Source organism: Ambystoma mexicanum, chromosome 11 (assembly GCF_040938575.1).
Source record: "Ambystoma mexicanum isolate Mex_15411 chromosome 11, UKY_AmexF1_1, whole genome shotgun sequence".
Classification (NCBI taxonomy): Eukaryota; Metazoa; Chordata; class Amphibia; order Caudata; family Ambystomatidae; genus Ambystoma; species Ambystoma mexicanum.
The window spans coordinates 1461778133-1461795791 of record NC_090934.1 but is presented as its reverse complement, the minus strand read 5'-3'; the positions used below and the strand labels follow the sequence as shown (position 1 = coordinate 1461795791).

Here is a 17659-nt window from a genome sequence, read left to right as displayed (position 1 = left end):
GATTCTCAGAGGCAAGAGACTTTTTATAGAAAAGAGACTTAACCACTGACGGCCCTGATATCTGAAAGCGGAACTGTCATCTTGTGCTGGGAAAGCTTGAGTGTGTGCTGTGCTCAGGAGTCCCGCCTTGTCCCGTGCTCAAAACGTGGGGAAGGGAGACCCCGGCAACCACATCCTGACTTGAACACGTCTTTCTTTTTTGTGAATCCTATCCCACACTCTTTTTGGTATTTAGTTGTAAGGACTGGCAGTGTTTTTTTTTAGTATAGGCTCTTTAATTTTGACCAGACGCCACTAAGACTGCCTTATTTTGATTTGACGATCGTAGCTTGCTCCCATCTTAGATTTAGGTGTGGATTAGACATTTTTCCACCCTACCTTTACAGTTTAATAAACGCCCTTGAACTGTGATTACTTGTCTGTCTATTCTTCATACCACGCCTTCCTTACAGCTCATAATTAGGAGAGGAAGCCAAATTTGGGAAGGCTGTCCTCCATAATATCAACAAATAAGAAAGTTCTTGGCACCCACCCTCTAAAACAAACTGCTTTGGGAGTCTATCAAAGATGAGGACTACGTGGGAGGACACAATCCATTCGAAGAACAAGTTACTTACCCTTGATAACATTCTTTCGATTGGATGTCCCTCACATATTCCTCATCGCCCCCTATCCATCATCTCTTGCTTGTCTCCTCCTATGACACAGCATGCAAATTAAAGGAGGAAAAAACGAGAACAGAGGTAAGTCAGCTTGCGTGCTTCATATACCAGCGTCGACATCACAAGGGATGCTAGGGGGGGCCGTCAAAGACCAAGACACGACGCTGCATGACGCTTTACCCTATGAAAAAAACAAGCAGACTTTGATATATCAAAGATGAGGAATACATGGCAGGGACATCCAGTCGAAAGAATGTTACCATGGGTAAGTAACTTGTTCTTCCAAGGAAAGACCCCTGGATCCAGAGGGTGGTTCCCTTTCCCTTACCCTGAGTTTTTGCAAAAAGTGTCTCTTTATCCAATGGTCATTTTGGGTCTTTGTACTGGGTTCACAAAGTTCTTGTTCAAATAATGAATTCCATAACATTTGTTATTTTACTTGGTCAAACAATAAATTCCATGCCAGTCTTTCTTCAACCTGATCAAATGGTAAATTCCATAACCGCTTTTCTTTAACTTGGTCAAACAATAACTCCCATGACAGTCTTTCTTTAGGTCTTCTGGTAACCTTTGTGGATTGCCTGGTATACTCCCCTGCCAGGTATCTTCCCAGAGGTGCAGAAACGTTATATAATTTCAGGTGCCTGGTATTCCTTCCTGCCAGGACTTCTGTTTATTTATTTTGCTGTTCTTTTAATTATATTACAGTAGAATGAATTCTGAGGTGCATCTGTACTTATTTGTGGTTTGTTGTTGCACTTTGTCTCGTTGACATTGGAATATTCTGCTTCTTGGCTATTTGAAACAGTATTACATTTTGTCTGCATTCAACCACTTCTGTATATTGTCCGTATTCGCAATTTCAAAACACTCATTAGCATGTGTACATGCACGTGGGTATGCCCTGGGGTCCCTAACAATTTTGGACAGACTCACTGGTTGCTCACGGCGTCCCCTGACTCTTGGCATGCCTTTGCGATTAAACGTCCTTGCTGGGTTGGCATCTTACACGGTGCAGATTTTCCCCCTTCGTTTCCTGCAGCTCTGTGTAACGCTCACCTGATTCCCGCAGAGGCGCCGGTCTTGACTGGGTGAATGCCGTATCTTCAAAGGTGATGTGTAACACTTGGTTGGCTCTTTGGGCTGGACCTCTGTGTACTGTATGTCTGACTCGAAGAGTAAGATGTCTGCAGATAGAAAATATGGGATTAATGAACTGGGGTTATTGGGTGCCTCTCTCCTCTTCCCTTTCTCTTCTCCTGTAGAACCCCAAAGGTTAACGCCCTCACCTTAGGTAAGTGAACACCGAGCTCTCCATCTGCCTCGGGGCAGGGTGCCGTAACCAGTTTCTTCACTGGATAAGGGTGCAGGCCTCTTGACCTCAGAGGACTGCTGTCCGTCGTTAACTGCACGAACGGTAAGTTCTGGACACTTCAAATGTCTTAAAAGTCTTTTGTAATGATATCTCTTGTTTTGCAGGGTTCCGGCGAGGGCGGATGGCGGGCTGATGAGAGTTGCGGATCGAACCCGCGTGAGGAATAGAAGCGCCTGGAAGCACGTAAGTAAGTGCTTGCAGCCTGCTTCACGATGCGCACTAACTGTCCCTTTTATCTTGCAGGTGCAAGTTCGGAGCTTTAGAGAAGCTGAAGGGTGCTGGAATACCCACTGGATTCGGCGTGGGAAGGAGTAATGGCACGTGAGTAATAAAGTTGCCCAATGTCTTTAAACGCACCTTCTTTTGTCTTTCAGATGCGGGATGCAGCGCCGAAGGCCTCCGGAGCGTGCGAAGAGCTGGTAAGATTTTGTCTTTCAGATGCCGGAATGCAGCGCGAGGCGTTGGTGACAGCCGATGGACCAGGTAAGAGATGCGCTGCCACTGAAGACCGTAGTGCTAACCTGTTCTTTCTTTGTCTTTACAGGTGCTGCTGAAGACTGGATTCCAGGATGGTAAGCCTTTGTTCCCTTAGGCCCAGGATCAGAAGCAGAAGACATGATGAGCGTTCTGCTGCAGAGAATGCAGAATAACGCAAAGCAAGATTCATCCATCGGGTGTGGTTTAAATAGCCTCCTGTAGTGCTTAGGTGTCTCCTTCCACAGCCACGCCTAGGTAAGAAAAGAGTTCCTGCTTTCCAGAAGAGTTCCAGTGTTCTGAACCTAGGGAGTGGCTCCTGCCCCACCCAACAGGAAAAGTAGTCCCAAACAGAAGAGGATCATGGGGTTCAACTGGCAGGTAAGTAAGCAGCATGGTCTGCTGCAGGTAAGTCCACCCAAGCATTATGAGCCCGGCGCTTCCAGCGCTGGGACTGGACATCTTTATGAGCCTGGTGCCACTGGCGCCAGGACAGGGTCCAAAAGGTCCCAATTGGGACTGGCTGGCACTCGGAACCGGGGTTATGGGTCTGCTTCCAAGGGAGTCGGGCAAGTCCTGATCTTTTGGAAGCAGAGATCATGACACTCTGTGAACACTTACCGGTTTCCCTCTGTGGCCTTGTTCTAGAGGAAAGGAAATTAGTGACGGGCCCATTGGTCAGTACTCACCCTCGAGAACTTGTAATACAAGATAGCTGAACCATGTGAGGCCAGGGTGCAGGATTCACATACTCCAGCACAACTCAATAACCAGGACTCAATAAGTTGGCAAAGGGGAGTCCGTTTAATGATACATACATCAAACAGGGAAACAAACGGGAATCAGCTGTAGTGCGATCACCTGTCTCGCTCCGACTTCCACGAACCTCAGTTGAACAACAATTTTTATAGGCACAAATCGTCATCACTGACGTCTAATTTCTATAAAAAATCATCATGCAATATATAATTGGTTAGGAAAGGTTACTTAAGTATAGGGGATATATCAGTATATGACAATAGAGCATGTGGATTGGATAACTCTTATCGGGTGGGCGTCTACACCCATCCCTCTATATCACACGTGATTGACGTCACTACAAGTACGACGTCTCATTGGCTACAGTGTCTATAGGACCCTAGATTACATGGTCCATCGTGATTGGGTAAGTTACACCCCTAAACATAAATCTCTACTTTAATTAGCATCATGCAGAATAGACACCCCTGTGCCTGGTGTCCCAAGTTTCATCCTGCGTGCCTCCCTTCCTTCAATCAGTGGTTTAGGGCGACGTGTCAATTAGTTGGCTAAGGATGACCTCGAAACTGTAGTCTCTTGTCGGGAAAAGTTATGGCGTCCTGGATGATATCAGGCGATGGTACTTCTTCGTGCCTAGCTGGTCACGTGTTAGTTCACCATGAATCTGCTTCAGTTTCCAGCTTTTAGTGTACTTAATTCTGTGTTGGTCTAGCCACTTGCATGGGCCCCCCTTATCTTGACCTTCATGAGGCAGGCTGGTATGCTCTGAAGTTGGAGTCTTGTGAGCTGACGCTCTCCTCCCCTTCTCCGGTTGACCTCGATTTCCTAGGCATGAGCCGCTCTTTGTTGAGTTTCGATTCCGCTCCTTCTCTTGCCTTTGGCTGAGTTTCAAAACATGGTCTGGCAGGCCTCTGGCCGCCTGGGTACCTTTTCTGCTTTTACAAAATGGAGTCGCACTTGTATAATGTGCCTTATTGAGGTAAATATACGGTTGGCGTTTGCCGCTCTATCTTCTACTATGCATTGCAAGCAATATCGATCTCTTAGCATCTTGCGTTTCAAGCCTATTTACACACGTTTAACAGGACGGTTGCTTCCATCTTGTCTCGTAACACTGTTTCCTGGCGTTGTGACATTGTCTCCTCTGTGCCTATTCCATTCAATTTCGCAGTTACTCGCACTGGCGTGTTATCTTCGATAGCTGCTCTTGTTCATTCTTGAATCTGTTCAGGCCCTTGTATCTTTTCCACTGACCTGCCATTAAGGCTTTTGGGGTCTCTTCGTGGACCGTGTGTAGGTACTCCTCTTTTCGTATCAGCGGCTGGTATGGCTGTCTGATAGGGTACCGTGCTGCCCAGGGTTGTCTGGTTATGGGTGCTTCAACCGGCATGGATCTTCTGATGTATACTGGGCAGAGTCCCACTGCACCTCTTTGTAGGTTCATTTGCTCTTCATACGTCATATACCTTGGTGAGCGCGTTCCTGGTGCCTCGGAATGAGGGGGAGGGGTGCAGGCCATGACGGGGACCTCCTCTACAGCCTGGACTGGAGAACGCTGCTTCTCCGCACGACCGTACTTCCAGGACCTCTCCTGTGCCTCTCCCCCTTTCTCACCATGCCGGTATGTTTGCCTTGCTTTCACGAGCCGCCACAAGGATTTTTTTTTTCACATGAATTTTTATTAGGCATTTATAATCAAAAACAGAACACTGGAACCACCGGACCAAATTCAACCCCAATCACCCCCCCCTCTCCACTCCTAGAGAAGAACTAAGGAGAAAAAGACAGCATTCCACTTTGGGACCAAAATTACAATCGATACTGGCGTAGTGGGCTCAAATTAAAGAAACAAAGGACGGTTCATGACAACACTTGTGGCAACTCAAATGATCGAGGCATAAGAAAAAAGTCTCATAAGTCAGTCTTTCACAATTGATTCACAATCTTCATGAAGCAAAACCACCATCCAGTCCTGTAAAAAGTTGTTCATGGTGTCGTGAGTAATCGCCGTAAATTTTTCGTTCGTAAAGATCACCCAGAGTTTCGCTAACCAGTCAGCTTTAGAAGGCATCGTAGCACTTTTCCACCTCTGAGCCACAGCTAGCCTCCCCGCCGGTAACATGGCCTGGACCACTCGTGACAAGGGCAATTCTTCCTCCTCCGAGGCCTGTACACCAAAGAGAAGTACAAAAGACTGCAAGGGTAAATCAGTCCCCGTAATCTCCTTAATCCAGCTCAGGAGTTCAGACCAAAAAAACTGGACAGAATGGCAACCCCACCAAAGATGAAACCTGAACCCCTGTTGACCACAACATCTCATGCAGAACGGGGAGGACCCGGTATACATTTTGGCCATTCTCTCTGGAGATAGGTGCCACGCGTGCAGCATCTTGAAATTATTTCCATTGCCGCTGTATATAGGTAACCTGTAAAAAGGACCTTAAAAATGGCTGACCAAGTATCCTCCCCAATTTCCCCCTCTACCCAACCCTCCCATTGTTTCTTAAAGGGCTGCCTGAGCTCTAGATCTGTCGTAATCGGCGCTTTGTAGATTTTAGAAAGGGAACCTTTCCTACTATAGGAATCAATAAACACTCTCTCTAATGAGGTGGGGGGGGCGGATTAGGTCCGCGACCCAGCGAGGGTCAGTCATAATGCCTTTCACTCGTACATAGTCAAAAATAGAAATCGGAGGAGCGCCCAGGGATTCCACAAGACTATCATAGTCTATAAATACCCCTTTTCTAAACAGCTGGGCTGCACGTTCCAGCCCCCCATCCAACCAACTCTGAGTTCCCCGTAGGTCTCTGTTACCCAAATCGAAATGGGGTGTCCACACCGAGGACAGAGGGGGAGGGCCACGAAGAGAGGGACGCATTCCCCCTATCCTTCTTCCATGACGACCACAACACTGACAAGGTAGGGTGTTCTTTTACGGCTTCAGAGAAGGGGGTCCCCACAGCCCACAAGAGGTCCCTCACTTTTCTGGGATGGGTATGGACATCTTCAATATATGACCAGTACGTTCTCATCTCATCCCTTGAGTGCTCCAGAAACACCCTCAACTGAGCTGCCTTATATCGACGAAAGTCGGGAAGCCCAAAGCCCCCGAATGAGCGCAGGAGAGTCAAAGTATCGTGTGTAACCCTCGGTTTCTTTCCCCTCCAGATAAAGCGCACCACCGCCAACTGAAGGGCTTTAAAGAAGGACTCTGGGACAATGACTGGGAGGGAGGAAAGCAAATAAAGCAGACGGGGAAGCACATTCATCTTAACTGACACCATACGGCTGAACCAAGAAAGCGTCAAGGGGGACCACCGCCGGAGATCGCCCAGTATCTTCACCAAGGCCGGAGGGAAGTTTACCTCATAAAGCTTTGCTAGGTCCCTCGGGATCGAAACCCCCAAATAATGCGTCACCTCCCGTTCGACTCTGATACCCTCCCAAGTGGCCCCCTCGCCCACCTCCAAGTCAGGGCTTGCCTTAGGCATCAAACACGATTTCGAACGATTAATTCTCAACCCGGAGAAGGAACCAAAAGTGCTAATTAGTGTGAAGAGACTCGGAAGCGACTGCCTAAGATTAGTGATATACATCAAAAGGTCATCCGCAAACAGCGAAAGTTTAAACGCCAGCTCACCACACCTGACCCCTGCTATACCCCAGTGCTCTCTAACCGCGACAGCCAGGGGCTCAATCGCCAGGGCATAAAGCAGGGGCGAATGCGGACACCCCTGGCGGGTTCCTCGGGAAAGGCAGAAGGGGGACGAGATCACACTATTAACCGCCACCCTGGCCGTAGGGCCATTATACAGAGTTGCTATCCATTTACAAAAACAAGCCCTCAGACCCATTTTCACTAAAACCTTTCTCGGGTAAGCCCACTCAACCCGGTCAAAGGCTTTTTCCGAGTCCAAAGATAGCAGATAAGCCTCCTTCCCCGAAAGAGCCACTTCATGCATCAACCCGAGTGATTTCCTAATATTGTCGCTTCCCTGCCTCCCCGGTACAAAACCCACCTGGTCGCCATGCACTAGGACAGGGAGATGGGTCACTAACCTGTTCGTCAAAAGCTTAGCCAAGATCTTCACGTCTGTGTTAAGCAAGGAAATTGGACTGACAACTTCTCGAGTCCTTTCCCTCCTTAGGGATTACCATAATACGTGCAGAAAGCATGGATGAGGGGAGATGTCCCGAGACCAGTACGCCATTAAACAATTTAGCTAGAAATGGGGCCAGGGCACCCCGAAAAGTTTTATAAAAAAAAAACAATAAACCCGTCATCCCCGGGGCCTTACCCGATTTCATAGCACCTATAGTGTCTATCACCTCCTGGGGCGAAATGGGGCTCTCCAGGAGGGCAGCTTTCTCGGGGGGGAAGGGGGGGAATTGGTAAAGCATCCAAAAATTCACCTATAACCGCCCCATCTCCATCGTATTCAGATTTGTACAGGCTTTCATAATACCTCCGACGCCGAGTAGGAATCTCAAAGCCCTAGCTCATCGTTGGTGCTCTGGAAGGAAGACGCAAAGCGTCTTTGCAGCTGAGAATCTTCCACCGGACGACTGGGCATCCTATCACACAAGTAATCAAGAACCATGTTAAAATCGCCCCCCACCACTAGCGCACCTTCCGTAAAGGTAATAATTTGGAGCTTCAACTCCGACCAGAAACGATCTGGGGCATCATTTGGCGCATAAATGGAGACCAACGTGACCCTGGCTCCCCTACAGTCACCCTTTACCATTACAAAACGGCCCTCTGGATCACATACCTGGGCTCGATGAGAGAATTGGGCCTTCTGGGAGATCACTATCGCCACCCCCCTCTTCTTGACCTTGGAGAATGCATGCACGACTTTGTGTATGGACTTTGCCCTCAAAACAGGTTCTGCTCCTTTCACCCAATGAATCTCTTGAAGAAACAAAATGTCGAGTTTCAACCTATTGAACTCCTTTACCACCAAAGACCTTTTATACAGGGAATTAAGGCCCCGCACATTTAATGAGCCCAGCGCCAGTGGGAAATCACAACCACCCATCTAAATAATAAAGTCTAGGTAATGGTCCCCGGAATGTCGAACTCTCAAAAATCCTAGTTAGATGACTCTCCAATAACTCCACCAGGTAAAAGCAACAACAGTAATCAAACCCACCCCGAACCTTTTGAAACCAAACAAGCCCCCATATCCCACTGAGACCCCCCTCCCAGCACCCCACACCTCCCACTTTACCGAGCGCCCGGCCTGACAGCCCCATCCAACCGCTGCCATACCAGGCCACCATTAGCCGCCTCCCCCTGGGGCGCCCGTAACTTAGAGTGTCACATCATTCCAATCCCCCCCGAATGCCGAGCACAAAACCACTCCCCCCCCCACAATCCCCTTTCCCCTCCACATTTTCCTCACTTGCCCCTCTCAGTTATGCCCGTCTCCTCAAAGCATAACCAATGTCAAGGAACCCCAAGAACACCCAGGACGCCCCCCAAATAAAGAACACTGTGTATTCCAGCAGCACCCAATAGCACCATATAGGAGACAACCTTCCCGAGTCGGCTAAGAAGCAGGCTGGCTCGGAGAGGGCGGCGCAACCTTTCTAAACTTTCTATGACCTCGAACACGGCGCCTCTCCACAAAACGGGAGGGCTTCCGCTGTTCAGAATATTTTCCAGGGACAGATGGAGTTCCTGCGCCCCCAGCGGGTTCCCCCAAGAGTTCACCAGTCACCCTCTGTATGTCGGCTTCAGTAACAAGGGAGTATTTATAGCCTTCAAATTCAAATGCAAGAGAAAAGGGATGGCCCCATCGGTATCGTACTCCCTTAGACTGCAACCATTTAGTCAAGGGGCTAAATAGTTTCCGACGCGCTAGAGTGAATGCCCACAAATCTTGGTAGATCTGTATTTTGGAAGTCTCCCAGGCAATGTGTCCGCGCCAGGTCCAAGATCTTCTCTTTCTCAGAGAAATAGTGGAACTTCACAAGGACTGATCTAGGGGCGCCTGCACGACCCCCCCGCTCTATGTGCCCTGTCTATCGTCAGCTCATTAGTGTTACTGCCGTCAAAGATCTTACTTATTATTGCCTTGACTGCTCTCAAGATGTCAGACTGCGTCCCCCCGTCCTGCTCCGGAATACCCAAAAATCTTAGGTTAGAGCGCTGCTCCCTATTTTCCAGGTCATCCAATTTAAGGTAGACCTTCTCCTCCCGTCTCTCGAGCTCCGCTAGGTGCATATCAAACTGCGTTTCGAAGAGATCTGAATACGTCTGATTCGCCTCCAAAGCCTGGACACGATCGTCAACCGCGTCCAGCTTTTTGTCCAAGGAGTAGAGTCTCTTGCGATGTCCGCTCTGAAGCCTCTTATCTCCTAAACCAGCCATATTCTGACTCATCGTTTGCACCTTCTTGGCTTCTGACTGGGAGGCAGGTCGAGAGTTGCTCTGATCCATGCTGGGCTCTGGGGAGAGCCTGAATCTTTGCAAAGAATGAGCCCAGTCCATCAGGAGTGGCGAGATGGTACCAAAGAGCAGCAGCTCCCAGCAGCGGGTGGTTGGTCCAGCACAGGAAGGCATACGGCTGGGCAGACCCCTTGGCAATCACTGCGGCAGACCCTCCGTCCAGACCGAGCTGCGGCTCCACCCCACCGCCAATGCTCTAGGAGCCACCTCTCCCGGACCGATCCTCACCCCAGCCGCGACAGGGGGACAACCAGGACCAGCAGATACAGGAGCTGCCGTGCCCCGATGGTGAACCCCTCTGCCTCACCACAAGCAGAGGGGGCCAGGGACCCCGAGGAAAACCAATAAGGATCCTGCCCCAAGCCCCCACAGGAGACCAGGCCTGGGCAGAAGCGCTCTCCAGCAGGATAACACCACAAAACCACAGCTCGTCCAGTCCCAGTCAGCGGGGCACCGCCATCCCCAGCAACACACCTCACACCAGGCCCGCTCCCACGAGGCTCCGAAGCATCCCAGGGCTCCCCCACACCCCGAGGGGGCAGGCACTGCTCCTGCACGACCAAATGAAGTAAGGCACGCTGACAAGCCCGATAAGATCCAGGGGCGGAACCAGCTGTAAGAGGGCCCCCTCCTCCACCCTCGAAGCCGGGGGCCCCGAGGCGCTAGCCAGCAAACACACACTTCGCTGAGTCCTGGAGCTCCCGGGCAACGTTGCCGCGGGTCGGGGCACCAATTCTCCCCAAAACGCCTTCTTCGCTGTGCAAGTGGCCATCGGCGGCCAGCAGGAGGGGCGGGAGAACACCCACGGCCCCCGTTCCGCCTTCAGACAGGGCCTCCAGGCACAGCACCGCCCGTGCTGACCAAGCGGACAGTGCCTCCCGCGCTCCTACGGGAATGCACTCACTGGGGGAGCACAGAATTGTCCAGCCGGTCTCCCTCACCAACAGGGTCCCATTGAAGGTCGGCGGGTCCAGAATCCTCCGCTGGCCCCCTCCCCTCGCCCAGGGGCGGCGGCACATGTCCACCAGGAAGGGTCTAGGCCCCCAGGCACCAGCTGTCCCGACAGCGGCCGCCCCTCCCCCTCCGACCTCTGAGGAGAGCGCCACGGAGCTCCTCGCCGGTATCAGCCACTCATGGGGGGGGTCAGGACACCAATTGCGGGATGCGGGGGGGGGGGTCCAATTCACTTTTTTCGGCGCCCCGAGGTGGAGACTGACCGAGGAGCGTCAGCACATCACGGCGCCCCCTGGTGGCTCCCTTGACGTCCTCTTAATTACTGCTTTCTCCTGCACAGGCTCCTCTCGCATTTACTCTGCCATTTTTAAACATCCTGAGTACTTTACGTCTAGTAAAACAACTCTCCTGGATGTTAGGCTTCGGGTTTCCCTTGATCTACATAGACTCCTTCCTCCCCTTCTTCGTCTCAGTACCTGACGATTTATGGGAATTTAAGTTTATAGGTGTTTATGGATTTCTTGGATGTTGTTCAAAAGTCTCTCAAAAAAGATACATCAACACTAATCTTAGATATGAGTTGTGAATGGATGAGCTATAAAATGAGCTATAAAATGAGCTATAAATGGGAGCTTGACTCCCATGATTCAGAGAGAAGTTTTTCTGACTTTGACTATAGGGTGGATCTGTTAAGTGACACCAAGCCATTAAGGACTTGGGTATTATAGGATCTTCCTCAGGAGAGAGGGGGAAATGCAGCATCTCATCCAGTGGAGTCACCACCGCCCCCCGGTAGTAGTCTCCTCCCATGCGATCCTCACTCATACAGCCACCCCCAGGGTCAGGATCAAGTAAAGGCTGTCGTCCCCTGGCCACATGGGAGGAGGCCATCGGAGGGGAATCTGTGATGACTCCACTGGATTCATCATGCCGTCCTGTCTCCAAATCCTAACCTATTCCTCACACGCTAAACTCAACTTAAGGTGAAAAGGTAACTTATCCTTTGACTGCCGACCTGCAGTAGTTCAAAACAACAGTGCCAAAAAGGTATATTAAAGCAAGCAAAAGTTCCACAAGACTAAAGGGGTTGATTTCCTTTCCCCGGATTCTTTCCACTTTATTCAAGATTGTCTCTGGGTCTTGAATGGTCAGGACAAGGCTTTATCTTTACTTTGCAGGCCTGATTCCGAGGCCATGCAACAAGAAGGAATGGCATGGACACCTTTTCCAAGCTGTCTTGAGGGTCCCTGCCTCTTGTTGAGCAGACCCGCCTTCCCGATACTTCAATGATAAAGGATAGCCTGTTTCTCTCTCCCAAGCTGTGCTCTGATTTTCCTCTCAATTGTTATGGGTACCAGACTCTTTTTTTCTGTACCCCTTTTAGTTACTGAGACGAGGAAGAAAGCCTGGTTCTCTCTTCCAAACTGTGTTGAGGGTCCAAACCCTTTATGAGCAGGCCTGGCTTCCAGGTACTGTGAAAATGAAGAATAGCCTGGTTCTCTCTCAAGCTGTCTTGAGGGACCCTGACCCTTTTTCAGTACTCCTCCTCTTATCCCTCTCTCCTGCCAAGTAGGGAACTCAATGTTCTTGGATTCACAGTTCTCTCTTTCTGTCTTCACTTCCACCCACAGCCTTGGTTTACCCTCCTGTCAAGGTCTCAGAGTGTCACTTGAACCCACAAGCTTCATATTCCCCTTGATTACAGTTCGGTGTGCACTTTCCAAACATCAGTCACTTGGTTCATCACAACATCCTCTGTGTCTAATCTCTTTCTGACTCACAGCCTTGGTTTATTCTCCTGCCAAGATCTATGAGGGCCACTTATATATGTAAAGTTTGTAATCCTCTTTATTACTGTTTGGGGTGCGTTTCCCCAGTGTGGGTCCTAGATCCCCTTCACTTGGTTATTATCCCAGTTCTTTGTCTGATCTTTCTTCAAGCCACAGTCTTGTTTTACTCCCATGATAAGGTCTGTGAGTATAATCTGGATGTGCAAAGTTTGCATTCCTCTTTATTACTGGTAAGGGTATATCATCCTGATATGGATCCCAGACCACAATCACTAGGTCTCTCTGCCCTGGTGAGTATTTCTTCTGTTCTCTGCTTCAGGCCTTCAGTAATCTCTGGGTCTCCCCAACCCTGGGAATAGCCACCCTTGTACATTTAGGGCCTTGGCCGCCACCATCTGGCTCTTTGCGGGTCTCCCAGGAGCTTCGGCAGCTTCTCTGGCTCCCCGGGACCTTCCCTGGTCTTCTGCGCGTCTCCTCTGCAGTTCGGCTGTAGTTTCCTTGCACTTCAAGTCACCGGCAGGTATGTTTCCCCTTCTCCGGTCTGCTTCTGCGTCGTGGGCCTTCTGTGAATGTGTCCCTCCCTCGGACACCGTCTATCTTTCTGATTTGCTATCCTGTATGTACCTGGGCTCTTTCTCGGCTTGTGCCAAGCCGACAACGAATATACCACCATTCTCTTCCCTCGCTGCCTTTGAAAGACAGCAGAACAATAGGATCGCTCAAAAGGCTAAAGTTTATGCATTACTCACGGCCTCTTCCTCGTCCCAGTAGTTCTTGCCTGAGACATACTGCAACAGCACATGGGGACATTGGGCAGTATGGAATAGGAGGGGTTTTGAGGAAAGGTGGGAGGGTCAAAGGGGTACTGCGTTCTCCTGAGATGGCCACTGCTCTCAATGGGGTTTTCCCACCCCATGAGATGCTCCCGCTGAGTACAAGTCCCAGAGGGACTATCTGGTAGGGGCCTCACCTCCTTGGCCTCATGGAAAGGGCCTCCCTCATCCGAAGCAGCGACAATACCTCGGGATTCGTCACAGTGCGTATAATTATTCATTTCTATGTCACTGGGGCAAAGGTGCAGTTTGTGCCCACTGAGAGCCATATAATGCACAAATGGCGGCAACACTGTATATATTGAGACAGACTGCAGAATGCTGTCATACATTGTTGAAAGACCTCATGGTTTTTCTTTGGGAACAGCCAGCATCAACACTTGTTACATAATGTTCCTGTGTACTGTTTGGGTGTATCGTGTGTTGCCTTACAGAACGGAGTGTAATTCTACATTTAGCACCAATTTTCTGAATTTGTTGCTGTGAAATGCATGGTTGCAACCCATTATTTAAAATGATTTCTATCGGGAAGCACCGGCCAAAACCCTACTGTGTTAAGTTTGGGCATATTTGCTTGGTTCAATTCAAGTAAAACATTTACACCCCTCAGTTTTACAAACTGATCATCTGCAACTGCTCTAGACTGTACTGGAATCATCGGTTTGGGGCATGGAAGCCAATCAATATGACTAGTTAGGCTTTGCTACCTTTTCTGATCACACATTGGTAGAACCTCAATTTCCGCCATAAAAAAAGATCAGGACTTTTTCCATGGTTCACCCTCCCCTCACACCCCTCCCCGTTACCACACTGGATGCTCCCTCTGTGGAAGGCCAGTGACCACTTCAAGGACAGCCTTTCCTTAGGGGTGCCATTGGAGTAGCAAGCGCCTTCTGCTCAGTGTCCTGCCCGGTGTTCACACTGCCAAATGTGCATTTTAGCAAAATGGTAATCAGTTCCCGTAGTACCTAGCACGCAGAAGAAATCGCACAAGAGTCTTGCTTGCATTTAATTACCTTTCTTCTAAATTACATTAGCTAATGACAATCGACAGTTGTGTTGCCGGCTCGAGTCGTAAGCATGCGTTGTAAACGTTGTAGCGATAAGTCTTAATGAAACTTTTTGCGTGGGAAGTGGTGCTTATTGTTTAGCTGAACGTGATGGCGTCTTTGGCCCCCTACAGTCGCGAGTTGGATTCATGGCCATGAGTACATGGCAACATTTTGGAAAATTGGTCTCAAATCTTTGGAAAAATATCAAAAAAACGGCAGAAAGTTGCACCAAATTTCAAATCTGTCAAGCCATGATCAAAAAATGCTTTAGCGTTGTCTGTGCAATGCCTAAATAAGTAACCACTTAAATTCAACTATACTCGCGGTATTTGCTTTCTTTGTTACTGCTTGCTTAAAAAGGCACTCACTTAAATTATGCCCACCCTGAATCAACTGAACGTGAACATTTTTTTTAAATGTTGCAAAAATACAACACGGCAGTGAAAGCATGTTAAATTCATCACACAGTTTTACATGTGAACTGTCCTCTCCTGCAAATACATATCTGGCAACAAGAACCCCGCCTGTTTTTCACTAAAGGAAGTGCATGGAAATACATGTAAAACTGTGTATCTGCCAGATCCATTCATTATGTGCAAACCTGCATATTTCTTTTTAATTCCAGTTTCTAAGCGGGTAGACACTTAAATTACCTGCCGAAGAGTTATGCACTATGACATTTGTGATGCATTTTGAACTATTGACTTTTCTGAATAATCAAATGTAAACAATATTGACACTTTCGTTTTGATGGGGTGCCGCTGACCAACTCTCGGGGTCAGCGGGTAAGACTCCCGATTTCCCAGCCTAAAATGTTGATATTTGACAACGTTTTAACGTTCTCTCTTAAATTTGACTTTCCTTCAATGCAAGTCAATGGGTAAAAACGGACCCCACTCTCCATGGTGCAAAGTCTCCTAAGTTTCGGATGGTATGGGCCAGACTGCCCTTTATGTAAACTGGTAGATTTCTCCCGAATTCATTTTTGTTGAATCCACTTCTGTTGAAGGTGTTCCAGCCATATGGGGGCCTCGACTTCACCTGCTGCCCTTTGTTTTACATTCACACGTTGTATTCACAGATCAGCAGATGTCTTGGTGTCTCTTTTGACTAGACATGTTAAAGAGTCTTCCAACGTAGCCGCAGTATTTTCCTGGAGGTTATATACTCTGATTTGGCAATTTACAGGCTGTTGACGTCCAAAACACAGAGAGGCTGATAGGTCCAGTGAGAGGTTGGGGTAGGGCTGCCCACCTGATTGACATCACTGGCTAGTTTAAGTCATGGGTATTCCATGATGTGCGCTAATGCAACGCAACCTACAGGTGTAAAACTGTTATTATTCCCTTAGAGTAAAACGTCGAGAACGGTAGGCCTATAAAGTACCTGCAAGGCCTCTGTCACTGTTGAATCCTGAAGACCCGTGTGATGGGGCAGTTTGCCACATGTCAGTCACCTACATTACATAGTATATAACAGACCCTGACCCAGCTCTCTCTGCTTATCGAGCATTCGCCTGATTTCCTTGCAGTCCTGTTCTCATCATACCTTGGCAGTGTGGGAGCACAGCTGGCCCTTGGATATGCAGGGCCCAGGGAGGCAAAAGCTGTGTGGGGTCACCCTATTTACATCGCAGAAACTGATGTCTTGAATTCTTGAATACAATTTGTGAATGTAAAACAAAGGGCAGCAGGTGAAGTCGAGGCCCCCATATACCTGGAACACCTTCAACAGAGAAGTGGATTCAACAAAAATGAATTCTGGAGAAATATACCAATTTGCATAAAGGACAGTCTGACCCATACCGTCCAACACTTAAGAAAGAGACTTTGCACCATGGAGAGTGGGGTCTGCACTTGAATTGAAGGAAAGTCAATTTAAGAGAGAACGTTAAGCGTTGTCAAATATCAAAATTTTAGACTGGGAAATCAGGAGTCTTCCCCGCTGACCCCGAGAGGCCTTTCCTAATAGAAGAAAATGCAGAACACAATTGAGCATTGTCTTTCAAAAACCTAATCACCGATACTTGAAAAATACCCAGCTAGATGCGATTTTCCCATGACACTGCTAGAAAAGTATGAAATGTGCACACCTTTTGAACCGAAAAATCTACATTGAAATATTCCATGGAAAGGAAAATACCAATACAAGACATGTGCTTTGAAGACACATTCTTGTGGGTGAGTGCCCTTAGTGCTTGACGACCTGGGTTTAAATCCTAGTGTTTTTTTAATGTGTTTTTTTTCTTTTTTTGCATGCTGGCCTCAAAAACAGCCAAAGGGAATAGCGTCCACAGTGGGTAAAAAGTGGGCGAATGCTGTCAACCCAGATGCACTGTCAACGTGTAGCCTGAAAATCATCATAGGACCAGGGAGAACATCTTCCGTCCAGCAACGGCGTCCCACATCCATGGACCTGGTAAATCATCACAGCTAATTTGCCCTCTGATCCTTTCCCCTCCTGACCACGACATTTGGCTTCCAACAATACTCCTTTTTTTATAAAGAGGACTTGAAAAGTGCTCCAGCAATATAGGAATCCTTCTAGAAATATGTTAAACAAAAATAATACAACTGTTGCATTATTTTCACACCATCTTGAAGACTACACATCCCAGAATGCAATTCCACAAAATGATAAAAATCACTTTTAGGTTGTCTTTCAAGACTTAAACTCGTAACAGAAGATAATATGAAAAGGTAACAAGGTGTTGTGAGAAACCTAAAGCTGTCTCACTCTCTAGTCCCCGGGGATCTGTCATCCAGGTGGCCAGAATACGGCCATTGCTATTGGATCCAGTTCCTGGGGGTGCACCAGTGTGGGTGGATCACCTGGATGGAGGTCTTTGGGGAGTGGAAGTGGGACACTGAAGGGGGAGATGCGGTATCCCCTTCCCTATAACACCTTTTCCCCCATCTTACCAGATAGGAAACCTAGGAACTCTACCTCCCCACACCCCCATGCCGCTTTCCCGATACAAACACTTTCTCACGGACAGTTCATTGTGAAGGGCAACGGACTAACACCAGAGCCATATACCTGACATGTCCCAACACAAGGGTCAGGCAGAGCCAGGCAATTACTGATAATTACACACACCTAACTTCTATCACACTTCCCCACACAGATACAAGGCAGAGCACGAAAGCACACTCTGAGCAAGGCAAAACGCACAAGGAAGCAGAAATTCTGAGATTGCAGTTTAAACCGAGGAGAGTGGAGGCGAGACCAAAGAGGACGACGAGGAGGGAATTACCCTTGCCCTTTTCAACAAAGGACTGCGACTTTCAAGAAGCCTCAGGG

The 17659-nt window shown here is 48.5% G+C and overlaps 1 protein-coding gene across 2 annotated transcripts in view; it reads left to right on the top strand.

The window, feature by feature from the left end:
• IQCH (IQ motif containing H) overlaps positions 1-17659 on the top strand; it is a 1923049-nt gene that overhangs the window by 450692 nt on the left and 1454698 nt on the right. The window contains exon 6 of one of the 2 annotated variants that reach the window (XM_069625131.1): positions 16631-16774. The exons of the other annotated variant lie outside the window; for it this stretch is intronic. Coding sequence (XP_069481232.1) covers positions 16631-16774 — 144 coding nt within the window. The remainder of the gene's footprint in view (positions 1-16630; positions 16775-17659) is intronic. 2 annotated transcript variants of the gene reach the window in all.